The 27679-nt window shown below is 39.0% G+C and overlaps 1 protein-coding gene across 9 annotated transcripts in view; it reads left to right on the forward strand.

The window, feature by feature from the left end:
• Positions 1-1107: 1107 nt before the first annotated feature.
• Positions 1108-27679, forward strand: part of NMNAT3 (nicotinamide nucleotide adenylyltransferase 3) — a 34462-nt gene continuing 7890 nt past the window's right edge. The window contains exons 1-6 of one of the 9 annotated variants that reach the window (XM_030028283.2): positions 1109-1406; positions 2281-2330; positions 11444-11565; positions 14005-14141; positions 25303-25486; positions 27468-27539. In XM_030028283.2, coding sequence (XP_029884143.1) covers positions 14033-14141; positions 25303-25486; positions 27468-27539 — 365 coding nt within the window. In that variant the 5' untranslated portion in view covers positions 1109-1406; positions 2281-2330; positions 11444-11565; positions 14005-14032. The other 8 variants (XM_030028284.2, XM_030028281.2, XM_030028285.2 and 5 more) reach the window with 8 other exon arrangements.

Consider the following 27679-nt stretch of genomic DNA (forward strand, 5'->3'; position numbering starts at 1 on the left):
CTTTTCAGAATAAGCTTTATATGTCTAGTAAGCCTGGTCAGCAAAAATAAATGAGCCATTATGCACTAGGATGTCAGCTTCATAAAGTTTTCTAAAATGGACTTCTCTCTCTCAGAGGGGGTTGGGGGAGTCATTGTCCCCTGATAAGAAAGATTATTTATACATACACGTTAGTTAATTTCAAAACTGCCTATCTGGCTTTTCATCATTATATAATCCCATAGGATTTTAAAGCCCGAGCACCTATAGTCTGGTCTGCTTACATGTAAGAAATTGTTTGTGTAGTCTTTTTGTCCAACATTTTTCCTGGATTAAATGTTGAAAGCAATCACTCCACCACTAACAATAGTATTTCCCTAACATCTTAAATTCTAAGTTGTATTCTAAAATAAACTTCATGGGAACAGGGTAGGACCAGAGAAGAGCAAGGAAATGTCATGGAGAAATACATAGCCACACGCAGGCAAACAATTTCAGCACTGCCCACACTGTCACTTTATCATTCTTAAGTATCAGCTCCAGGGATCATCTGCTTGTGCGAGAAATTCAGCATTAGGGAGAAAGACCCCAAACCATATTTATATATGCTTAAAAGCAGAAGACATGATACCTTATATACTTAATTGGATCTTTTTTATTTTTAAGGTTGTGGCTTGTCTTGGAAGTCTAATTTATGATTTCAGACTTTCTAAAGTTATGCCTAAAAAGTATATAACCTGCACCCAGTCACAAGCCAAAGACCCAAATGCTGAAACCATCCCTTGGCCAGTCGTTGGCAAGGCCAACCAAAGGTCTGAAGTACAGCTCACGGCCTCCACGCAGCAGTGAAGTTTTATCATTTGCATGTGCATTTCACACAGTAAGGCTTAAAAATACAATCCATGATCCTATTTATTTTTTACCACAATGTCAGACAAGAAGAATAGTTGTGCTTCCCTTTAACATTATAAAAAATAGGGAGGTTTTGGGTAGATTCTAAAACTAACTGGTGACATTCTGATATCCCAAGAAACTGCCTAAGAATTAAAGAGAATAAGCAAATGACTTAAAACTCTCTGGACTTCGCTTTTTGCTAGAATCTATTTAGCACATGACATTTGTGTATTTTGTAAAACAATAGCTGATGGAGAAGAGGGTGACTCTTTGAGGCTATTCATCAAACAGAGAAAGCTGAGCTTCATTATTCCAAGCCTCTGAGAAAGCCACAAGAACACATAAACTCTTTTCGGTTGCAAATCGACCTCGCCAACCTGGAAGCACAACCCTGGAGCCGCGGAGCCCATCCTTAAGAACAGATACACCAGCAGGAAGCCAAAAGTTTGGAACGTCACCTTCAGGTGAACAGAGGAGTTAAGCCATCACGTTTCCCTGCCCTTTAACAAGAGGAGGACGCCTAACAGTGCCTGGTAAAGGACAAATCGCGACGTCCCAGGCGCAGCGCTGGCAGGAGCAGGTGGCAGTGCGGGGCCAGCCCCGAGGGCGAGCGGCGCTGGGGCGGGGGGAAGGCAGCCGCCGCAACAGCAGCGCTACCCCCGCTTGTCCCGCACGGCCGCAGCGGGCCGGGCAGAGGCTGGCCCGGCCCCGGCGCCCCGCCAGCCGCAGTAAGGAAAGAAGGAAGGAAGGAAGGAAGGGAGGAGGGGAGGAGGCGGCGGCGGCTCGGGGGCTGGCGGCGGCGGGAAGGAGCCGGCGGGGTGGCTGCTCGCCCGAGCGGCGCCCGCCGTCCGCGCCGCAGCCCTTCCCTCGGCGTCCGTGCCCCGCGGGGCCGCCCGTCCCTGCGGCGAGGCCGGGTGAGGCCCTCGGGCAGCCGCCGCGCCGCTAGCGCTCCGGCCTCGTCCCGCCGGGGGCTGGCGGGCAGCCCGGCGGCGCCCCTCGGCCGGCGGTTCCGCGCCGCCTCCCGGCAGGGGCCTGAGCCCGGCAGCGCCCCGCAAGGCGAGGGCCCGACCCGGGGCTTCGCGGCCGCGGCCGCCCCGCGTCCCCGGCGGAGGGGGAAGGGGGATCCGCGCGCAGGGCGGGGCGTTCGGCGGAGGAGCGGGGGCGTGCCGCCGCACCGGCGGGAGCGGGCGGAAGCGAGCAGCGCTGGGGCGGGCAGAGTCCGCTGTGACAGCGGCGCCGGCTTATCCCTACGGCGCTGCGGAAAAACACCCAGGCCTTTACGGCCAGGGGCTGAAGTCTGCCGTATTCTCCACGCCAAATACACCGTCAGCGTATATCCAGGACCAGAAATACAGTTATTTAAAATAGCAAATTAAAGCTTTTTATTATTTTTTTCTTTTTTCCCAGAACACCTACTCTAGTTCCAGTGGGAGTTAAAGAAGGCAAGAGGATATATGGTTTGGGTTTTGCTTTTTTTTTTTTTTTAATCTTTCTGGCTTTCACTGTGTAACTTGCTCATCTTTCTCCTCGACTTCACTTGAAGAGGTTGTTTTCTCCCTTGTGCAACAGCTGTTGTTTGGTTTTATGCATGATCCCTGATGTTTGTTTTCTTTAAGCTTTGTAGCAATACAGTATGTGCAGTAGTTCATTTTTCAGGCATTATTATTTGCTACTTAAGTCTAGTTACATTGTGTGATTCTAGCAGTAAATTAGCCTCATGCCTTTAACTTCAGAAATGCAAATTTTAGAATTTAGTGTAGCTATGATAAGCTAATTAGTGTGAGGCCGATCCAAAAGACCTTTGAGAAGCCCAGAGGAGTCGGGGTGGGCGGGCACTGAGGACACAATAGGTGACAGTCCTGAGCTGTCCTTGAGCTCCTTGAGGTTCTGCCTTTTAAAATAATGAGACAAATCAGATTTCATTGCAGTGATGATTTCTAAGGTCTTAATTCATAAAATGTTTAAGTAGCTACTGCTGCATCTGGTGTAGCAGATTAAATCTGCTGGGTGAAGCTGTTCACCCCCAGCTGCTTACCCTGCCCATAGCAGAGTGCGGTTGCCTACAAGGAGGGCTGCCTGAACGTCAAGAGCCAACTTCACAACTATATTTTTTCCCCCCATAGTGTTCATTTAATGCAAAAAATGCTGTAGAAGGCCCTCTGCCCACCAAGCATTGTGTATTTTTCCTAACAATAACAAGAAGAAACTAAGAAATTAGCCATATAGGCTTACAAAGTATAATGAAGATCTTCAAAAACACAAGAAATGCCATACTGTGTCAGACTAACAGCAGAGCGATCTGTCTCGGGCAATAGGAGAGAGGAGATGCAATTAGGAAAACGAACCTGGCCACTTGCTTCCCCTTGTATTCCCTGCCACCGGCCACAGCTGCTTCATTAGGGACACCGTACATGCGTGTGTCCTCCCTGTGTATACTTTTGCCTGTTGTAAAATTTTTTGTTGCTTTCACTGACTGCCCTCTAGATCTAGTATTGCAGGGAGAAGTTTTGCATTCAGTTTATGTAGTGCCATCATCATTTTATAAAACTCAGCTGTAGCCTCCCCCAAGCTCCTCCTCTCCAAACCAAACAGTCCCAGACACTTTTTTGCCTCTCTTGAATAGTGGTAGCTCCATTCACTTGACCATTTGAACTGTCCTTCCTGAGCTGGCACCAGAACTGCTCATAGTAGTCAAAATGCGAGCCCATCCGGGTTTTCTGTAGTGCTAAAACAGTACTCCGTGTGATGGTCTCAGTACTTTTCTTCATGATGCCCAGCCAGCATTTTTTTGGCTGCCACCAAAAAACAGAGGAGGTGCAGTCAAAGTTTTGAGGATGGTATAACTGTATGGTTAGGAATGTTTATTTCAATTATCATAAGAACTTATAAACGTTTAGGTAGATAGTTGCCATGTGATTGCAATTGTAATTAGGTACCTTAATTTCATTGTAGTTGTTTCAGAATCTCACTTCCTTTTTCTTTGGATAGATAGAAGTCCCCATACAGGTGAGATATTCTTAAAGAGCAAGAAAAACATTTTGGACAATAGGCAGGGCACATACATGTTTGTATTAATTTCCTTGAATTCTTTGGTTGTACAAGATGAAGCAAGTAGAATTCTAAATTGATCATTTAATTAAAATAGAAAGATAACGAGCAATGTGAACTCTTCAGCCCAAGAGCCATTTACTTAAACTGCCTCATTACTATGCAAAATCCTCAGTGTTAGTAGGCAAATTCATATATTAGTGTAAGAAATGCACATAATGCTTTTCATTTTGATGGCTTAAAAATTTAATTGCAAATAGCCTCACTGTCAAGTATGCTACACTTAGGGAAACCTGCATGCTACTGAATTGGTGCAGGAGGGCATGTTGTTTCAAACAGCAGCTTTGTATATTCATTGTTAACCTCAGCTGTTGAGTTGGGTTTCTTGCCTCTGGCAGTAACTAAAAGATGAAGTTTCAGAGGAAAATGAGACCTATCATACAGTTAACAAACTGAGCAGTTCTATATATTGCAGAAGAATTCCTTCCTGCTTCCTGGAAGTGGTCAGGTAAACCTTGATGCATAGAAAGATGCATAGAAAGTTTTTAATTTTATTTTCTTTACTTTGCTGGAAGACCTCTTCCATGTAACTGTAGAGCCAGTGAGATGTTCTTTCCTAACTACAGAAACAGTGTCAGGAATTAGTTGCTCCTAACGCAGTAGATAGCAAACAGTTACCCCTTTTTTGAAACAGAAAAGTAAGCAGTGGGATTATGGATGTTGATGTTTGTCGTGGTTAAACCAGGACAATGTTCTAACTTTGGTCTTGCTGGATGTTCTGGAAATCCTGCATCACCCTGTGGTTGCTATATGTGCAATATTTTGCATCTGAGTGTTCTGCAGTAGTACTTTTAGGAGTTTCATTATTTTGCTACCTTTTAAAGCCAGCTTTGTAAGAACAGATTTCAGTGATTGAAGATGCATTCTTTACCACTTAAATATCTACCATTTGGGCGCAAGCTGTATTTCTATTACGAGATTTGCCTTAGGTTCTGCTAAATGTATTTTGCTAATTGTAAGAAAATTGCAAAGATGCTGATAGACGAAAAAACACTCTGAATGGCTTCTCAAAAGGAACTCTTGAAGTTTTGGTAAGAGTTTGTTTTGACAGACAAGTTGGTGCTTTCACTAAATCAGCAGTTTGTTTGCTTAAAAACAGCCACCCTAGGTTGCAGTTCTGCATGTATCCTCTTTTTCTAGAAATCAATATATTGGGTTTTTGTGAATGACTGACTCATACATGCAAATAGAAGGATGACTATTGGTTACTTATAATAGTTTATACAACAGTAGAAGAAGAAAAAGCTTATTCATTAGTGTAGTAAGGGCATAAGGAATAGAAGTTGAGTGTTAGATGTTGAGAGATCACTAGAGATTATTGGGTAAGTAATTATAAAGATCATACTGCAGTGAATACAAGAAGATGCCAGGAGCTGATTGTATTCTCTTGACCTTGTTGAAATGCTACAAAAAGGTGCAGGGACTGCTGTTGTGTAATGCATGCTGAGATCCTGCATTACCCAGCAAACACTGAATGTGTGTAGTTTGCTAAGCTGGTCTTTTTTTACTTATTTTCTGCATAGTTCTGTGTTAGTGTAGTATCATTGGCTTTGTAACCACATGAAACTGCTACAGAGCTCTGTGTCTAAGCGTTGCTGAATGTTTTATGGGGAGTTAGAATGAAATGCCTTTTTTACAAAATGGGGATTATTCCATGATTTTCCCAGAGAATACAGAGAAGGAACATAAGAGCGTTATGCTGTGGTTTGTCTTTACATTTTTACTGTTTAAGGACAACAGATAAATCTGACAACCTCAAAATATTTAGTAAACACACATATATATATGTGTTAACAATATGGGAGTTTACTGTTGATGTGCATGAGTGGTGGTTTCTGAATTCCATGTTGCCGAGTTGTTGAATTCCATATTTCTGTTCAGGCAATAGGCAGCCTGTAAGCATGATTATTTTGCAGGATGAGGGTCCAGATTAAGAATATTAAGAAAAATATATCCTGCAGAATACTATCATGGGAGTATCTCTGTGGACATCTTATCGGCTAGACTCTAGAGACCGGACACTTTTGAGTCCCACTGTGTAATTCTAGTTACAAACCTGCAACAACTCACAGGCTTAAAAAATTATGTTGTAGTTGACTTGAATTCACTGGCACTGTTTTGTGTGTGTTGAGAATACGATTGTTTTTTAAGGTTGTGCTAAGGAATTACTCTGCTCAAATTTTTTGCACTTGAAAATCAGTTAAGGCAATACCATGTTCATTATTATCTGGAGATTCAATTTTAGCATGTATTTCAGACTGTATGAGTCCTGTGGCCATTTTATTATGTATATTTTTTATGCTTTGTCCCTGTGAAGTTTTTATGGTGAATTTTCTTCTTTAGTGCCTTTCAACTGTAGTTTCTTTTTAGCAATGGAGCAGAAATGGTTGGGAATGGAAATTAAAAGCAGAGAACTAGTTTTTATTTGGAAGAAAAAAAATTGTTAAAAGGACAAAACAAGTGTAAATCATGTTTTAAGTTGATTCCAGAGATGTAACTGATGACGAGGTCTTTTTGGCCCTTCTGGGAAAGGGAATCTCCCCACTGACATAGCCTGAAATAAAGAAACTGCAAGAGTGAAGTATCATACTGTGATTTGAAGGATTCTAATCTCAGGAGAGGAAGAAACAATTCTGCTGAGGCTACTTTCTCTGTTAGCTGCCAAGGCACTTGGAATTTGGGCCACAGACATACTGCAGTTTTCTGCGAGGTAACTTTTCTGTGGGTAGCTTTTTGGTTATTACCATTTGCTGGGAAAATTGCTGCCTGGACAAAGCTGAAGGAAAAAATGGTGAGTACCACAAAATTAAGCCGATCTTCTACCTTAAGCAAAAGAATGCTGTGCATTACTAAAGACAGTATTTGTTGTGCTTTGGGCCATTTTCACAGATACCTGTAAAAAATCCCGGATGATTTTTATAAGGTTGTATAAGCTGCTGCTCTGGTGAAGACTGCAGTGAGCTTGGAGGTGATTAGATTTGGGGGTTTCTTTGAAGCTGATTTAGAAACTGTGATGGGACTTGCATTTTCTGACTAAAAGTCTGGCGTGGGAATTGGAAGGGGCAACTTCATACTTCTGATATGCTGAATTTGATAGAAAATCATGTATCCTATCATACACTTTGTTAATGGCTTTCCAATGAAAGTCAAAGAAATGAAGTGCACCTGAGTCACTGGAATTTAACAATAATATGATCCATCATGTGGCCCTGAAAAAGCTATTTTAGAGGATTAGAGTGTCATATTAGGCTATGTGTAATATTTATGTGCACCTTGTAAAATTCTTCTTGGCTGGGGTGAGTAACTTTTTGATGAACAAATAAAATATCACCCTAGATTATACATTTTTCATTTTTTCTCTCACCCAGATACTTATGTTATGTTCATTATTAAAGTGAAAGGTGGGGTTATACAGTCACTGTTGTGAAGGATTGATTTCAGTGACAGCACATGCTGGGAACTTACTGACTGGAGTAGCTTTTGTTATGGCAGTGACTCTCATTAGTAACAGCATGAGAAAATCTGATACCCTGTCATATTTTTAAGGGATATTTGTGTACTGTGGTTTGCTATGATTTGGGTCAGCTACTAAAATGCACTTTTTATTTTCTGACTTTGAAAATGTGTCTTGCAAGCATAACATCCTTTATGTCACCTGGTGTAACTCAGCTGGGCTCAGTGCAGCTACATGAATTTATATGAGGTAATGATGTGGCCCAGTAAAAGAAGGGATGTGGGCAGCTTTGAAATTGTTCAGATCTAAATTTTATCTAAATTAGTCTAGATTCACCCTCAGAGGAGGAGATAACACTTTTATCCTGTGCTAGGATTCAGTCTATTTCTGCTCTTTGCAGAAATTTTACCTCAAGGGTGCGTCTGCCTCATAGCATGCACGTATCAGTGTCTTGTCCTCCAGTTTACTAATTTAACAGCTCATAAATCAGACTACACTGCTCAGCACTCCATTGTGCTTCTGATAATTAATCAGATATGGCTCTAATTACTGACTTTCAGCAGAACTTAACTGTGGTCATCTGTAATGTCATCTGTTATTGATGTATTGTAGGAATATAGGCAACAGAAAAAGAACTTGCAGGAATTTTCTAATGAAAATTATAATGATTTTTCCATCATAAAACCTTTTTTATATAGCTTAAGTGTGGTCTCCTCATTTGAAGGTATCTGCCCTTTTATGTATAGCCACATGATGTACCATATTGTTGAAACCTTTCTAAACTGCAGACACTCACATAAGGTAACTGACATTTACAAAAAGACACCTGCTTGGCCAAGGCTGTTGATACACGTGCCCGGGGCAGAGCACACAGAAGCACTCACCAGAAGGAGCCGTACATAGTTATTGCATGAAATGGGAACATACCGTAACTTGTCTCCTTCAAACCTTATTCTTTAAGTCATCTCTTTCATCATTAAAAACAATACCTACAATGTTCCAAAGCAGCAAACCTTCACAGTCTCTGGTCAGAGCTGTGCTTTCTCTTGCTTCCATTATTTATGAATTTTGAAGACAGACAACAAAGACGACAAAAGATGTGTTATCTTTTACTGATTAGAAGTACAACAGAAGGCAGTGTCTGTCATGTCAGGAGAAAAGCTGAACTAACAGGAGATGTGTTTATGGAGCTTACTGACTTGTCCTGCAAAAATCAAACATGGTTGTTTCTTTTTAAAACCATAATTACATTTTAAAAAACAAGTCAATTATACTCTTAAAATAAGCATACAAATCTTACTAATGCTGCTCGATGATAGTGATGTTAACTGACTTATTCCTAAGGTTTCTGTCAAATGCTTTTAAACTAGTTGAAAGTAGAAGGTGCAATCTTGCTGTAGAAATATCACAGGCAATTATTAAAAATATTAATCACATCAATCAAAAAATGCTTTCATAGCTCAATCTGCATCTGTATCTCTTGCTTTACCAAACTTTTTTCACTAACTCACTGTAAGTATTTTCTTTGGAATTCTGAAATACAGTTGGTTTTTTTTCTAGTGGGATTTCAGATGCTTTGAATTTGATTTGATCCTTTGAGGTGCACACATAGACATGGTACTGATGCAGCAAACACTTGAATAGCAGAGCGGACTCTGCTAAAATCTTGCCGTTTTTAAGCAAGGCAGCAGCAAATCACTTAAGTCATATGAAGATAGTTCAGAGGTACAGTAGTTGGGGGCGGAGGGTGACGGGTAGGAGAGTACAGATGTAACTTTTCAATGATTTTCTGCCCCTTCTCTCAAGAAACTGAGGATTTGAAACTGGTTTGCCAGGTAGTGAATACCTAATCAACATAAAATGTTACCATACAATTTACTATTTCTGCTTCTTGAGTAAAAGTTTCACAGTTGCAGTAAATGCAGAGTTGTGGGGGTTTGTCTCTTTTAGCACTAACATCTGAAATTACTGATTAGTACTAATGAGAGAGAGACTGTAAAAAAAAAAAAAAAGGTTGGCTTTTTTCCTGTAACAAATTTGATTTGTTAACACTACCACTTTATAAACTCAATAAGAGAATGCTGAGAAAATGATGTGAAACAAAGTGCCTGTTCTTGGATGTTTTAGTTGCATTCCTTCTCTGGAAGCTGTGCTTAATCAATGTCTAAATACACTGGGAAGGTACACAGTGCTGTTGGGTAGGACAGAAAAGGTCCTAAAATCACACATGTGTAACAATGCATTGTTCCTTGTAATGCATATAGTAAGTTTATTAAAATAGGGGTGATATCAGTATTGGAATTTCTTCAAAATAAATACTGCCTGTTTATACCTAGGTTTTTCTCTTCCTTTCACTTCCTGGGTAGGTAGAATATTTTGATGCAAGAGTGATCGTAAGTACAAAAGTGATTGCTTTATAGAATTAATCACCCTCAGAGGATTCTTGAGATGACCATTGAATAATTATGGAGCACTTGCATGTATGTAGCTTATACGTAAAAGCAGTAGTTTGTCACAGATGTAATAGGGAGAATTAGGGAGAAGACAACATGAAGAAGGTATCTACAGGTGTGGTCACTTCAATTAAGGTATGTGTGAAGCCAGGTCCAGTCTCTGAAATAGTTGAACATTAGTTGTGATTTCACAGTTGTGGAAGTGGAAACGCAGAGATTCAGGACCTGAATTCTAGAAGTGCTGAATAATTGCTGTTTCTGCTGATTGATAACATCGTTACATTGCAACACTCCTAAAAGTTGGGTACCGAGGAAAACCCAGAGAGAAAATTTTCTTTCTTGGTTGCAACCCTCTTTTAGATGTCAAACTCTGGCCTTTCTTCCCATCCCAGTCTATGTGCATTGTCCATTTTTAATTCTCCTTTCCTGTTGGAGATCAAGATACATGTTTGACTTAATTGGAATTTCTTTTTACAGCCTTGCAACAAGACTGGATTAACAGTTGAATTATCCATGCACAACTTCTTCAAAAGTACTTCATATTTTAGCTAGACTTGGGAGCAGCAATAGGAGGAAACACTTCTGTGTTTTATGGGGTGCCATTAATGGAGTATGCATTGTATAGGGACAATTGCTAGCGGACAAATTAATCACAGATTATTTATTTAACAAAGTACATTATTGATGTTACACTTGTGTGACTTTTTGCAAACATATAGCAACTAATAGGTGCAAATTGGTATTAGCATATTTAAACTGATGCAGAAACTACTGCTTTCTTGGTCTGTAGGCCATTTGGCAAGAAAGATAATTTATTAAGTATTCAGGACTGGCTTATTGGCTTATTTTTATGGAACACATGAAATAGAAATGTATTCCCCTGGCACAATGTGCACACTCAGTAAATGCCTGATAACAGCATGGTCACCTACTTGTTTGTAATTTGCATTCAGTTGGTGAAACTAGTTAAGGACAGTCTGTTTCATGTGTGTAGGTAAAATGTATATGACTTTGAACTGAATGTTTGTAGAAGCCTGTAATTGTAGGAACACTGGGATGCTGTAGCACTTAAAGGAAGTGTGACTACCACTGCGTCACATAAGATGAACAGGTCAAGAAGCTTTCTCCCCGGTTTAAAGTTCTGTGTTTAAAGTTTTCTCTCTGATTTCTCAAGAGAGCTTAGCTGAAAAAATCAGTCAACTCTCTTTTTTTCTGTTATTCTGGGTGGTGTTCTAATGACTTTAAACAGTTAATTAATACCAGCCAAGATAGCAGCTGAATCAGGAAGTTTTGTTTAAAATCTTAAAAGTTGTATTATACCCATTGAATAAGTTTAGGATACACTACATTGGGGAAAATAGGAGTAAAAATGCTACTGTTTTGATTTTTATTTACATATATAGATATTTCTTATATATGGTGAGGGGTGTATATATGTATAAAAACATCTTTTGAAATGCTTCTTTACTACATGTTTACTATTAGTACATTCTTGGTTTGAATTTTTTTTCTTTTTGTCTTTTTTGTTGTTATTGTTGTTTTGGTTTGGTTTTAGAGTTTCCATTAGCAGTACTGTCTGGTTATCATTAAGAACCACAGGTTGAAGTGTTTCCCTAGAGTCTCTGAGGTACAAATGAATAAGAGCTGCAATCAAACCATCCAACACATCTGTTTCAGGTGAGAAATAAGAGACATCTATATAATTAAAAGCTTTTTTTAAAAACCAAAAGAAATCATTCAGTTTATAACTTTCAAGATGGCAAAGAAAAGAACAGCAAAGGAAATTTAAACTACACTTCATCAGAACAGAAGAGAGCATATCAGAGCCATCAACTAGCAGATGTAAGAGCTAGAGATGCTATTGATAACATGTAATAGGGAAGAATGAGTATGTGTTTTTCCCTCTGAACACGTACTTGTTTGAGTGAGGTGCTGACTGATACTGCTTGGCAGTTAGGTAAGGTTATATGACTGTGTCATTGGGTTTAGGTTGTCATATAAGATTGTATAAGCCTGTTTGCAGGGCTGAATGCTGAGCAACATCATTGTAGTTATGACTGTAAAAAGTTTCTGTTTCTAGAAAATTCTTAGTCTGGAATTGATTTGTCATTGAGAGTTCAGCATTGACTAATCTGTGGCAACAGAATTTATCTAGCAAAAAGTTGGGACTATAGGAGAACACTTAGATGGTCTAGCAATGATTTCTTTTTCAGTTAATTACAGGTACTACTGTTTTGCTACCTGTTTCAAGGCAAAAAGACCTCTCCCCATGCAATGAAGATACATTTACAAAATTGCTGATATTGAACAAAAGAACACTTTGAGTTTGATTTCTCTGAATAAAGAACCTGTGAAGTTTGCACACAGTTTTCACATATGAGTTTGTTAGTGTCTATACAGGGATAGTAAATCAGAGGAGAGAGGGAGTGCTGTGAAATGTGCTTCCTACGACTGCTATAATTGTAGACCATAAAATTGTCCCTAACTTTCAACGGTTCTACAGCCAGTGAGTCTTTTCTGCCCCAGTATAGCTCCCTTACTATGATGGGAGATACGAGAAATCAGTAAAGTAAAATAAAAACATTATAAAAGAATCTTTATTTGTATATTCAGTACTAGATGGTCAAGGTACAGGTAGCACATACGCTTCAAAGAATTTTCTTTATAAAATATTTGCCAGCTGCCAACATGTCACAAGTGGAAATATTAAAACTTGTTGCTAGGTGCACTCAATGCTGTTAAATGGTACAGTCCTAACGTTATAAATCCTCTGTAAATGAACTGATAGAGTTGGCAGCTATAAAACATCAACTTGACATTGATTTAACCATTATTGTTAAATTTTTCTAAGTAAGAAAAGGGAAAAAAAATAAGGTAATATAAGGACTGGAAACAGCAAGAGGTAGGCTCGGAGCTACAGTGCTTTGGTACACTGCAGATGGAGAATAGGATTTGGCTAAACAGAGCACAGAATCCGTACTGGATTTGGTCTGTTAACCCAAGACTGACTTCTGAAGTTTGGGATGCAAGTCTCTTCTGCAGGAAGACTGTTACACTTGATGGAGAGGGCTGGAGGCCAGGGGAAGGGAAGAGAATGATGTATGTATGATTATATGGGTGTGAGCATTGTAGGGATTTCAAATCCTAGCAAAAGAAGAGAGGCCTATCTAAAAATCAGATTCACAGATATGTATGTGGGACACAACTGTTTTTATCATGCCCCATATATTCTGGATCACTTGTAAAAAGAGCTATGCAAATAAGTAGCTCCAAGCACAGTGACTAACTTAAACTGATTTCTGCTGCATTTTTATTGAGATGACTGACATTTTAACTAAATTATGTAAGGGTTGTTTGTAAATGCACCTGCAGGGTTCCTAACAGCATTGCTCCCCACCCATTCACACTATTCATAGCTTTTTAATGTCCCCAGTGTTTTCCTGTAACAGCTAGTTTCTCCTCCCTGCTGTTCCCTGTTGTTGATCCACCATCACTTGCTCTGCCATCCAACAAAAAAACGGTACAGGCAGTTGCTGATAATCTGGCTAGAAGTGTTTGCTGGCTGGCTGGCTGGCCACCAGCTGCTTCCTGCCCGCCTCTAAGGAAGTAAGTCAGACCTGTAGGTGTGGGTGTTGCATGTGGGGTTTTGTCATATGTTGCAAAGGTCCATTGTAAGAACTTACCTAAAAAAAAAAAATCTGCTTTTGTAGCAGGCCTACAGATACCAAAGTTACTAATAGAGGGTTGGCAGACAGAATGAAACCTTGTTTTCTGACAAAAGCGGGTTAAAAATAAAAAACCTGTAAAAAAACTGACAGTTTTTAGTAATGGCAACAATACGAATTTCTAGAAATACTTTCTAGCCCTCTCTGTATGTGGGGAAACAGAATTTGCTGATGCTCTCCTAATTAATATCAAAGAACACGTGTGTTTCTGAGCTAGTACTTCCTGTATGCTGTGATGATACAGAGGACTGATCTTCTGATACTTTACTAGCATTCCGTGAACAGACAGTTCTGAAAACAGTGCTCCTTTTAGTTTGAGGAACAAGGAGCAGAATGCTCTTTGTCAAGTTTGTCTTTTATTTTAATAATTTATTTTTTTTTTTTTGTTTAGGGTGGTGTTTTAATGTTTTGATGTCAGAATGATGAGCAGGACACCTCTCATTCTTCTAGCTTGTGGCTCCTTTAACCCCATCACAAACATGCATATGCGTTTATTTGAGCTGGCTAGAGATCACCTGCAAAAAACAGGTCAGTAAGGTGTTGTTAGGACCACACACACACATGGTGTTTTACTGTGAAAAGGAAGAAAGATTTTTAACACTCACTATAGATATGCTGTCACTTTACGTCTGGCTTTATTTTAATATTGTTTATTTATCATTCAATATGAGGCTTTCATGGCATATTCAATATAGAAAGTCTAGCATTACCTTTTCCTTTGACTCAGTACGTAAACAAGTATCATAATGAGCATTCATGCAAATAAACGGAAATTTTTATAAGCAGTTTTAGGATCATATTCATGGAACAGGCTGAGTTTTGTGAAAGAGTATGCTTAACAATTTTGGAACCGAGAAGAAACATTTATGTTCAAATTTCATGCTTTTATGATACATTGTGTTTTAATATGAAGAAGTGTTACAGTTAGCAGTTTTGACAGCTGGGTGAAAGTGGAGAAAAGATGAAACGTTAATTATTCATTATCCGTCTTCACTAAGAGGTACAACTTATCTCCCCTAGCAAAATAATTTCCTCATAAAGGAGATCAGAAAAGCTAGATGTCAGCAGGCTAGAAAGTTTTGGCAACAAAGGAGAAAGGTGGATAACATCAGGAACTTAAGCAAGGATCAGAAAAGCTACTTCTCAGTAGCTTCTAAGCATTGAACTTCTCAGCTTGACAGTGCTTCTCAGCATTGAACTCTAAGCTTGATCAACTACTTAGTTGCTGAGGCTTTTTTTTTTTTTTTTGCATCTGGCAGCTAAAATATATGTTTCTGGAAGAGGTTGGAAGGGAATCATAGTTTACTGGAACCTGACAGAGAAGTTCCTAGGGATGTGGTTCAGTAGGAACCTGAACAGAAAATAATAGTAAAAGGAATTTGGCTGTCAAATTGGGAGCAAGGGAGGCGGAGAGAATCTGGTAACCCACTGATACCATTGTGCAGTAAAAGAAGCAACTACATACTGACCATATACTGTGAGAATACTTTGACTTTAATGAGGAAGAATTACACAACCGGCTCTGAGGGCTGTCTCTATTGTAACTGTAAAATGATTTTGTTGCTCCCACAGGACTAGAAATAAAGGGTTAAAAAGGGATTTGAATTGGCTTTTCTCACTGTAATTTTATAACTGCTTCTGCTGCCCAGCTGTGCAAGGAGTAGAAAGGCAATGTGAGATCAATTGGTACTTCTGTTTAAGTCGTATGTTATAGTCCAGTAACTTATTTCTTTACCTTGAAAGAAGGATTGAACTGAGAAATGAATTCTGATACTGTCTGAATCACAATTCATTGTCTGATCTGTGTAACAAGACTCCACCCCTTACTCAGAGCAGTTTACTTAAACAAGTCTAGTGAAAATCATATTAAAAATGACATTTTGAAAGGCTGAAATGAAAGTTGTGCATTACATTGCACCTCTTTAACATCAGTGCTTAGTTCTGAATAGGATGTGACTTGCCTTTTGACTTTAGTTTAATGTGTGGATTCTTACTAGTATAAGTACTTCATGCATTAAAGAAGGAGACTTCATTTGTGTCTGGATTGCCTACAGTGTTGTCATTGTACTTTCTGAACACGTAACCTAGGATGTCTGCAAACCAAGAATCCTCAATTAGCTTGTGGAAGCTTTACCCATCACACCTAGAGGTGGCTTATTTGAAGTAACTATGAATGTATATATATATGTGTTTGTATGTATGGATACTTACAGATCTGGTATATGGTCTTTCTTGCTATGGTGAAGACAGTTTCTCAAACAGAAGGGGTTGGCAACATGCTATAAAAATGATTGACTCTGGATGCCTGTTTTATGGCAGAACCATTCCTACCCAGGAAATTAATTGGTCATTCTCTCATGTTTTTAGTTCTGCTTCTGCAGTTAGCCAGGGAAGGAGAGGAGAAATTGGAGCTTATTTGCTGAGAAGAAGCACTAGTTGCAGACTGGGAGCTGATAGTGGGGCTGGAGAACAATTGTTATACGTGACTAAAGCTTGTTTGAAGTGAGGTAGTGATCTGCCATATTCACATTGATTCCCTTCTCAGTGAGAGCAATGCAGTTCTGAGCTAATATACACACTGAATGCCTGAAAAAGTAACTAGCACGAGAGAAGAATTAACTAGCATGAAGGGCGATGTTTCCTAGGCTGTGAGAATGACTTCTGATGCTGCTTCAGTATTTCTGCTCAATCACAAATCGGGCAGAAACAATTTGTTGTGCAACAGCTTGGCTGGAGTTGACTTCACAGTCAGGTTTTACTGTTATGAATGACATAACTATCCCTCATGTGCATCCTGACTGACATCTCCAGTAATTCTGTCTGCTAGCTTTTTGCACATCACTTCAGTTTCAAATGCTGTCTAATCTTATTTTTCATACATCCCTATTTTAAGTAGGCAATTTTATTGAGTTTCTGATACTTTAAGCAGTATCTGCAGTTTCATTGCCACATGTCAAGTAATTCATCCTTTTTTTGTTAATGTCAACAAATCTTGTCATGCCGCTTTTTAAATACAACAGACGTAGTTACATGTGACTGAATAACTCTAATGATTCTCTTTATCTGGATTTTTGTCTCTACTCATGTGAATTTGACTCTTTACACATCCTCAGACATAGCTAGAATCCTCTCAGATTCAATCCCTTGTTTTAAAATTATTTCTTGAAACTTGCACTGACTGTGGCAAATGCCTTTCAGTCTGTTAATATCTAATGCCAAATGCTTTTATTTCTCTTTGACTGTATTTTTCATTTGACCATAAAGTCCAAAGAAATAGTACTAGAATCAACCTATGCAAGATGTTTAAAACATTGTTTCCTAAGTATTGCCAGTGGAGGATACTTACATCACCAAGTTTCCAGAGAAGACCAAAACGGATAGAGGGCAAAGTAGGGGGGTATGAAAAGCAAGATGTTTCTATTTGTGACAAGACACATGCAAGGGGAGGTGAAGGAAAATGAGTTACTGTCTTATGAAAACTTACTGTCTTATGAAAACTTGGGAAAATGTGACACAATCAATGGGTTGTGTCAGATGCAGCACTGGGCAGCAGAGTTGAGAAGTCCAATGAGTAATTAGTCACTAACCAGCCTTGGGAATTTAGAAGTTTATGTTGTTCAAGGGCTGCATGTGATTAAAATGGACTGGTATTTTCAAGAAAGGGATAGGAGCAGATTGTAACAGCAGCAAGTCAAGTCAAGCAGGTCCTGCTTGACTAACCTGATCTCCTTCAATGACAAGGTGACCCGCTTAGTGAATGAGGGAAAGGCTGTGGATGTTGTCTACCTAGACTTTAGTAAGGCCTTTGACACTGTTTCCCACAGCATTCTCCTGCAGAAACTGGCTGCTCATGGCTTGGACGGGTGTATTCTTTGCTGGGTAAAAAATTGGCTGGATGGCCAGGCCTGAAGAGTTGTAGTGAATGGAGTTAAATCCAGTTGGTGGCCGGTCACAAGTGCTGTTCCCCAGGGCTCAGCACTGGGGCCAGTTCTCTTTAATATCTTTATCAGTGATGTGGACAAGGGGATCGAGTGCACACCTCAGTAAGTTTGCGGATGACACCAAGTTGGGAGGGAGGGTTGATCTGCTCGAGGGTAGGAAGGCTCTACAGAGGGATCTGGTCAGGCTGGATCAATGGGCTGAGGCCAATTGTATGAGGTTCAACAAGGCCAAGTGCCGGGTCCTGTACTTGGGTCACAACAACCCCATGCAATGCTCCAGGCTTGGGGAAGAGTGGCTGGAAAGTGCCTGGTGGAAAAGGACCTGTGGGTGTTGGTCAACAGCCGGCTGAATATGAGCCAGCAGCGTGCCCAAGTGGCCAAGAAGGCCAATGGCATCCTGGCTTGTATCAGTGTGGCCAGCAGGACTAGGGAAGTGATTGCCCCCCTGTACTTGGCACTGGTCAGTCTGGACCTCAAACACTGTGTTCAGTTTTGGGCCCCTCACTACAAGAAAGACATTGAGGTGCTGGAGCGTATCCAAAGAAGGGCAGTGAAGCTGGTGAAGGGTCTAGAGCACAAGTCTTGTGAGGAGCGGCTGAGGGAACTGGGGTTGTTTAGCCTGGAGAAGAGGAGGCTGAGGGGAGACCTTATCTCTCTCTACAACTCCCTGAAAGGAGGTTGTAGTGAGGTGGGTATCAGTCTCTTCTCCCAAGTAACAAGTGACAGGACAAGAGGAAATGGCCTCAAGTTGTGCCAGGGGAGGTTTAGATTGGATATTAGGAAAAATTTCTTCATTGAAAGGGTTGTCAGGCATTGGAACAGGCTGCCCAGGGAAGTGGTTGAGTCACCATCCGTGGAGGTATTTAAAAGAGGTGTAGATGTGGTGCTTAGGGACATGGTTTAGTGGTGGTCTTGGCAGCATTAGGTTTACGGTTGGACTTGATGATCTTAAAGGTCTTTTCTAACCTACACAATTCTATGACTCTAAGTCAGCATAAATGCACAGGCTTCAATTTGTCTTCCTGCAACAATTCTGATAACCAGAATTTGAAAACAACACAAAATAACCCTGGTTTGATTCTACTGTTTTGGTAGTGTGTATAGCAATACAGATATATAATTGGAATAGAATCAGATCAGCAGTAGTTACTCACTACATACGCAAAAAATACTGACAGACATTAGTTAAAATTAACTGACTTAAAAAATGAAAAGGAAACAAATCTTGGATTTTTTTTTTATTACAAGATTTACAGCAGTGCTTGCTTAAATAGAGCACTACCTGGTTAATTGTATTAGGCTCTACCCTTGAAACATGCATGAAGAGGGATGCATGTGTAGCTTAACATTCAGAAAGAATTAAAGTTATAGAGTGCACTTTGCAGAGGTGCAAATCTAAGCAGCAAAAGCATAAATCTTAAGACATCTCAAGATATGCCACATCCCTAAAGAAGACACTTCTGTTACGTAAAACTCATTTTTCTCGATACTGTTATCAGTGCATACAGCTTAGGTCCTAACCTTTTTCTGAATTTAAGGAATGCTTTTCGAAATGGAAGAAGTGTAGGCAACTTTCTGTTCCGCAAGTTTTGTTGCCTTACTCTAAAACCCAGCAGAATAAGGGGTGGGTGTCTCTTGCTTGCAGTGGTATTTGGGTTATGCCCTGTATTTGTCTTTGGAATCCTAGTCATCTGTTTTGTAGCATCTCTGAAAGGAACCATTGCTTCCCAGTCATGTTAATGGCAAAAGTCAGCTTGGATTAGAGCATTTCAGAATAAGGTGTCCTGTGAGTAAAGCTATGATACTTTATTATTCATATTGTTACTCTCAAGATGGTGGTTTTAGCCTTCTTTCTGAAGGAAATAATCATTTTCATAGCTGTCAAGAAACTCCCTTTCCTTCTTTTTGTCCAAATCCAATGAACTCTATAGAAGTGAAGTTGTATTTTGAGGTCTTGATATGAAATGTTTTTATAGATGTGATGTGTGGAGATCATTCAGCATTTATCTGAGGACTGATTATTGTGCATGCTTAGTTACTCAGCTGTTGGAGGAGGGTTCCTGAAGTCTCAATGTATTTGGGTGGCTGTCTAACTACAGAGGTAAGTGTACATCTTCAGGCCCTGTAGTTCACTCAACCAGGTGGATATGATTTATGTTTGTGTAGGTACTCATATGGCATCTGTCACTACAATTTTTGCACACCTCATCTAATTCAGTGAATGCATCTTTCAAGCACTCTGAAGTGGTGAAGGTAAAGTCATCCATCCTGCAGAGAGTTATCCTAAAAGATTGTCCATTACTGCTCTAATGTATTTGTTCGTTACATTGACTTTCAATGCAGTGATTGCTGAATTTTTTGCCCCTTTGATTTTCCTTCTGTTGAATTACCCTCACAGAAGGTGACCAAACATGAAGTAAAAACAGTCTTGCCTATTTTCTTTTCCTTTTTTCATGCTTAGCAATCTCTACATACATGTCATGGGAAGGTAAGCATAGGATGGTATCTTTTTGATATTTAGGCTGTAAATCATTTTGAACAACTCAAATATTTGGGATTACTTGTATCTAGTCATTACATGGTGGTTTTATTTTCATTTTCTCCCCTACTTGGCATCTGAACAAAGATGTTAGATATCCCTCCCTCCATGCCAGTTAATTATAACCTATAAAAAAATTAACGTTTTGTTTTAAATGAAAAATGAAAAATCCTTGTATTAGTTTTCCTAGCATTAGTAGGCTGAGAGTTCTGCAAGGGTAACTGTTGATTTCTTGTGGGTTCAAGGGAAAACATTACTGTTATTTCAATACACAATTTTATCGTGTGATTTTAATGTATGTGTAGTCACACATAGAAGGTTGATAAAAGAAATTAAATAATCCAGTTAATTAAACATATTTGTAAAAGCAAGTGTGCTAGTGGTTGTTTCAGTGAAGAAATGAAAACTTACATTAACGTAAGATCTTGTTGCATCTTAGCTGGTTAGAACATGAGATTGTATTGTAACTATTTTCCAACATTGTTCACTTCTGATAACAAGTTTTACATCATTTTATGTTTTGAAATAGCTATTACTTTCATCATGAAAAAGGACTGACTCCTCGGCAGTCAAAGTGATTTTTGTTATTTATGTATTTGATGTTGTATACATACTATGCGGTAAAACTTAAGGTGTTCATCAGCCTCATTTTGTTAAATCTTACATGTGTAGATAACTTTATGCCCTTAGAACAGGCTTAATGACACAGAGAAAATGCTTATTCCTGGACAAACCTTCCACAACTCAAACCAAAAATTTGTAATCTTGAGTCCTGCAATTGTTCATATTAATACACTAATATATAGAAGTTAGTCTCTTGCCCAGTGCTGAAAAGGAAATTGGGGCAGTCTCCAATTAAAAAAAAAAAAAAAAAAAAACCAGGGAATTTTCTTTTGCTTGTGCTTACAGACTTTGGATACATAGGACAGAAACCTTAGATAGGCAATGAGTTAAAAACTGTCATCTTGATTAAGGTATGTGGAGTTTTCAGGGAGGGTTTTTTGGTGTTTGGGCTTTGGGCTAGTTTTGGGGTTGGCTTTTTTGGTGTTTCAAGTTTTTTGGTTTGGTGGTTTTAGAGGTTTTTTTGGTGTTTGGGTGTGGTTTTGGGAGGGGGTGTTGGGTTTTCGTTTGTTTCTTTTTCCCTGTGGATGAGAGCTATATGGTCTTTAAACTAATGTCCGTAACTGCAGGAAGGGAAAATTTGCATATATGAGTTGGTGTCACATTTAATTGATGTCATAGAAGCTACCAGTGAGTCTAACTCTGTTTTTTTTCTATTATAAAGTATAAGTTGGGAGAGCTGAATACTGAATGATAAGGAGTTTCATTGTAACATAGAGATGAGACTGGCATTCGTCTGTAATATTTTTATGTAAGCCTACATCAGTGAAACTTTTAAAGCTTTGGAGTTTTAACAGGAAGGTACCAAACTACATTAAAATCAGTGTGTTGGCTCATCAGCTGTTTTCAGTTATATGAAACCATAAAATCTTCCACATAGTAAACTTGGCATGAAACATGCATCTTTTGATACTGTCATTGCTTATGACTAATGTACATTAGTACTGCCTGTTATTAGTGATGTGCTGTAAATCTAAACTTTTATCTAGAAGATCCTACTTGGGGTAGTTACTTTGGTATAAAGAATCAGACTGGATAAATGCATGCGTCTGTTTCTCAGTTGTCATAGAAATGCAAAAGAGGCTAACATTTTGTAGGCACTGTTCAGCAGGGAGTGAAGTTTCTAGAAACTTTGTTTATGCTAAAACAGAGACAACTTACAGTGACCTTTTGTTGTGGCTTAACCCCAGCCAGCAACTAAGCACCACTCAGCCGCTCATTCACTCATTCCCCCTCCCAGTGGGATGGGGAGGAGAATCGGAAGAAAAAAAGGAAAACTCATGGGTTGAGATAAGAACAGTTTAATAACGAAAATAAAATATAATAACAGTAATAATAACAAAATAATAATAATTGTAATGAAAAGGAATGTAACAAAAAGAGAGAGAAATAAAACCCATGAAAAGACAAGTGATGCACAATGCAGTTGCTTACCACCTGCTGACTGACGCCCAAGCAGTGACCTGCCCCTCCTGGCCAACCACTCCCCCAGTTTATATACTGGGCATGACATCACATGGTATGGAATACCCCTTTGGCCAGTTTGGGTCAGCTGTCCTGGCTGTGTCCCCTCCCAACTTCTTGTGCCCCTCCAGCCTTCTTGCTGGCTGGGCATGAGAAGCTGAAAAATCCTTGACTTAGTCTAAACACTACTTAGCAACAGCTGAACACATCAGTGTGTTATCAACATTCTTCTCATACTAAATCCAGAACATAGCACTATACCAGCTACTAGAAAGAAAATTAACTCTATCCCAGCCAAAACCAGGACACCTTTATAACGAAATACTAAATACCAGTTTTCCTTAATAATAGTACTTTAACTTGTTTGAGGAACATTTTTTGTTTCACTACTTTTGTTATATTTAGTTTTCTAACCAGTTATCCTAAGTAGTTCTTAGAGAATATAAGTTCATAGCAAGAGAAAGTTTTTTGCTGCTTTTGATAGGTACGTTTTGAAAAACAAAGCCACTTAAGGGCCTGGAGGATTTTTACACATACTTAGGACAAGCAATAATAACATATTTCATGACGAAAACAAACAGCATTCCAGAAAAATACAATTTGAAGATAATTGTGGACCAAGGAAGGCTTGAAACTACCTGTAATAATTTATGGGACAGAGAAGAGAATTGCAGTGGAAATTAAAAAAAAAATCAAGATGGCAGAATTTAATTATTTTCTCTTTGCATGCCTGCCAAAATTGAGGGACATATTTGAATAGGTGAACTTTTAAATTACTCTAGAGGACACAAGTTATTTAGAGCCAGTAATAAAATATTCTCCTATATTTTGAGTGGTAAAGCTTGTATTTTTAGGTGGAAGGTTCTCATGTGCATCATGATTGCATAGTGCTGGGTTACTCAGTTGTTGTGAATCATCTTAAATAGTTACTGTATTTGACTTTTGGTACCTTAAGTATTAGTAACCTTGATTTTTCTCTTCCATTTGGTTTCATTTCTGCTTTGGAACAAGCTGACAATGGCATCAGAAGCTCTTATCTTATCCAATTTGTGCAGTTCTAGGCCAGACTAGAGACTGAAATCTTAACAGCTTACAAGGATATGGCAGAGTTGCAATCATTCTTGGCTAGCATGATCTCACACAATTTTCATTTTTACATTTAATATATTCATTTAAAATATAAGGGAACAATTTATATCTGTAGAAACTGAAAAGAGAGGAACCAAAATGTGGAAAATTATTGTGTAAGAAAAACCTTTTAATAAGGGTAACATTAATGAATTCAAACTGTAATTTCTTTCCCTTTAAAGGAGAATTTGTTACAGCATTGTATATTATCAAAGTATCAGAGAATAATTGTTGTCCATACGTCAAGTGAAAATATTTCCAATTTCAGATCAAGAGATAGACTTAATTATATATACATCTTTGCATGTTTCTGGAGAATTTTATCTTGCTCTATTGACCATTTTGCCTATAATGAGAATGTTTTAAAACAGAGGATAGTTTGTACTGATATTTTAACAGGAGACATTGCCTGTAAATCTCATTGAATTTTAATGCTGTTTTTTAAGTCCAACTTGCTCAAGTTCTTTTGAAAATTTTACCCTATTACATCAAAATAAATGTGGAGTTACTAAATTGTCATTTTAGAATATTGAATTGTCACGTGCCAGTACGAGAAATTATGAGTCCAGGGGTACCATTTTCATTACAAAACAATAGAGGGAACTTGCTGCATTCTTTAAGTTTCTTTGTTGAAACAACTGAATTAGACAAAAGGAAGGGGATTTTTTTCACCCTTCAGTATCATATTTACCATAGTTATTTAAAATGCATGTGTTACGTTAGAAATCATTTTGTTGTGTTTCTGTTTGTTTGAAACACCCTTTCTCTCCTCTCTGTTTCTTGAGGGGTGCGGCTCATATCAGAGCTTTATTTCCCTGTTGATTTATTAAAATGAGAGCTACATTAACTGGGGTTGTTTAGTCTGGAGAAAAGGAGGCTGGGGGGAGACCTTATCACTCTCTACAACTACCTGAAAGGAGGTTGTAGTGAGGTGGGGGTCAGTCTCTTCTATCAGGTGGCTGGAGATAGGACGAGAGGAGATGGCCTGAAGTTGCAGCAGGGGAGGTTTAGATTGGATATTAGGAAGAATTTCTTTACTGAAAGGGTTTTCAGGCATTGGAACAGGCTGCCCAGGAAGTGGTGGAGTCAACATCCCTGGAGGTATTCAAAAAGCGCGTAGACAAGGCACTTCAGGACATGGTTTAGTGGGCATGGTTGACGGTTGGACTTGATGATCTTGAAGGTCTTTTCCAACCTAAATGATTCTATGATTCTATGACTTTTGTTTCCTGATTTGAGGCCGGAACTGCAAAGTCTACCAAAAAGAGCTTGTTGTGTTAATGATTATATTATGTTACAGGAGTAGAAAAATATGGGCATATTTTCAAATTTAATTAGCATGATCAGCCAGATAGAAAGGTTCTTTAATGGCTGCTAAGCTGATGTTTGGAGCATAGTGCTGTAAGTCTCATTTTAGAGTCCATTAGCCCCATCTTTGTTTTTGAATCTTCTGATTTGTCTGAATCGCATTAATCATAGCTGCAGTAATATGCTATAATTCTTGTTTTAACACAATGAAAAGGCACAATGATTTTGATAAATAACAAGCATCAGATGCTTAAGAACAAAGCAGTGGTCAGTTAAGTCGTCCATTGCTCTGGCTTTATAAAAGCTGTACTTACTGGAATATAAAAGTTAATTATATCTAGCAATTTTGATAGTTTGCATCATAAATTGTAAACATCTATGTGCTTGAAAATTGTATGTTCATCCAGCTTTCCTTTTTGAATCCTCTAATAGGATAAACATATTGATAGTAATTGTTAGCAGTTCACAGAGGAACAAGAAGGCTGCTTTTTAATTTTTTAAATTGCTGTTTCTGTATTAAAAATAATACCTAGATCAGGTTGTTCCTAGCCTCTCAGAACTTTGAAGTTAATGATGCTTTGAAGAGGTTGGACTAGATGAGCTCCCAAGGTCCTGACCACCCTAAATTTTCAAGATTCTGTGACAATGACTTATTTTTCTTTTTTTGTTTTCTTTTTTTTTTCAAAAGGAAGGTATCAGGTGATTGAAGGCATAATGTCTCCTGTTAACGATGACTACAGAAAGAAAGGCTTGGTTTCAGCAAGGCACCGGATAGCAATGGCTAAACTAGCACTGGAGACATCTGACTGGATTCGAGTTGATCCATGGGAGAGCGAGCAGGAGACATGGACAGAGACAGTAAAAGTATTAAGGTAATTACTTTTTTTGCTCCCTTCTTTATGAAGTTACTGATTGCCAAAAATCTGTCAGGCTACCAGATCGATGCACAGAACTCACTTATGTAAAACACCCAAGCAAAGCAGAACATGTCTGTTTATGGCATTATCTGCTATGAGATAAAGTATTAGATCTGCAAGCAATGAAAATTCACATCACTTTCCTTCAGAAAGGCCGCGTAGTAAGTATTCCCCATCTGGAGTCTTTCCTAGTGCAAAGCAGATAGGCTTTCCCCAGACCTATGCAATACACCACAGTACTGCACTTATGCCATTTAAGTAGTTAGATGCATGTGGAAAGCCTCTGCCCAGAAAAGGTCTTGCAAAATTGTAGTCACTGAAAGAGTTCTGCAGTAAAGGTCTTGGCTCTCATGTGATTTCTCTTGGTTTTAGGTCTCTAAGCAGGTAATACAGAGATCTTAATCAGAAAGTAAGAGAGTTTACAAATAAACCTATTCTTGAGGAGCATCCCTATTCCAGATTAGCTATGTTGGCATTATTATGCCTGCAGGTTTATGCTATTCACACATCCTTGAAAAGTTTTCTTGAAAAGTTTTTGTATTAACTCTAATGGCAAGTTAAGCCCAAGCCCATAACTGCTGATGTTTTCTTCAAAATCACCGAGTTTGCCGTGATTTTGTGCTGGAAGGAAAAATAAAACAATTTGTCCAAAACCAGTTAACTTGATGTAAGGATCTTGAAACGTGCCTTTTTCCCATATGGTTGGTCTTGGTGTTCTGGTTTCAGCTGGGATAGAGTTAATTTTCTTCCTAGTAGCTGGTATAGTGTGTTCTGGATTTAGTGTGAGAATAATATTGATAACACACTGATGTTTTAGTTGTTGCTAAGTAGTATTTATCCCAAGTTAAGGATTTTTCAGTTTCCCATGCTCTGCCAGCAAGCAGGTGCACAAGAAGCTGGGAGGGAGCCTAGCCAGGACAGCTGACAAGAACTAGCCAAAGGGATATTCCATACCATAGGATGTCATGCTCGGTATATAAACTGGGGGCACTTGGCCAGGAGGGGCAGGTCGCTGCTTGGGCATTGTTCAGTGGGTGGTGAGCAATTGCATTGTGCACCACTTGTCTTTTCTTGGGTCTCATTTCTCTCTTTTTGTTATATTCTTTTTCATTACAATTGCTATTATTGTTATTATATTTGTATTATTATTATATTTTATTTTATTTTCGTTATTAAACTGTTCTTATCTCAACCCACGAATTTTCCTTTTTTTCCCCGATTCTCCTCCCCATCCCACTGGCAGCAGGGAGGAGTGAGGGAGCAGCTACATGGTGCTTAGTTGCTGGCTGGGATTAAACCACAACACTTGGTAATAAATGCATTATGGGGCAAGGTATGAAAACACAAACTTCTTGTGCTAGCCACTTTTGGGAAACACAGATGCTACAGAAGTCAACAGATATTGTTAAAGTGAAAGACTTCATGGATGTCTTTCAAGAAAGCAAGTGTGCTGTAAGAACTATCAATGATTTCTATCCACTTTTTCTAGTTTACTTTCTGACTGGAAACAGTTGGTTGTATAACTTAAGGCTCTAAAATGTGCCTTCCAATGACTGCTGAGAAAGCTCTTACGGCTCTATGTGAAAGCAATTAAAAACCAGACCTGTTACTTTACAAAAGTATATGTAAGAATACCCTATGTACTTACAAAAAAACCCGGTAGAGCTTTTTATTTCTGCTTTTATTTGCTTTACTGAGTGAACATAGACATCCAGTTGCTTCTTTTGACCCTTGCCTCCAGCCAGCAGAATAGGATCGGGGTGGGAGGAAGACTAGGCAATGCTACCCTGTCTTTGCAGAAAAGTTCTCTGTTCTTTTCTGTAATCACACTTGTATATTTCAGTGTGAGAAATCACCAAAAGCTCTGTCCTGCAGTATTGGTTGGGTATGGGATTCTTCTCCTAAACTCCAGTTTTGTACAACTGTTTTTCTCTAGAGGAGCAGCCACAAATCTCAGATCAGGTGATCCGACTTATAAAGGCTTTGATCTTGCACAGCTCCAGCTGAAGTGAGTACTACTTGCAAGATTGGGTTTGTAAATTGTAAATCCACTTCAGAGTTCTTTAGTATAAGAGGTACCGTAAATAAAACCTGTATGTATAATTTTCTGCTCAGGGAAAGTAGTATTAATATGGTATGAATAGCCCA

This window comes from Aquila chrysaetos, chromosome 10, assembly GCF_900496995.4.
Source record: "Aquila chrysaetos chrysaetos chromosome 10, bAquChr1.4, whole genome shotgun sequence".
NCBI classification, from domain to species: Eukaryota; Metazoa; Chordata; class Aves; order Accipitriformes; family Accipitridae; genus Aquila; species Aquila chrysaetos.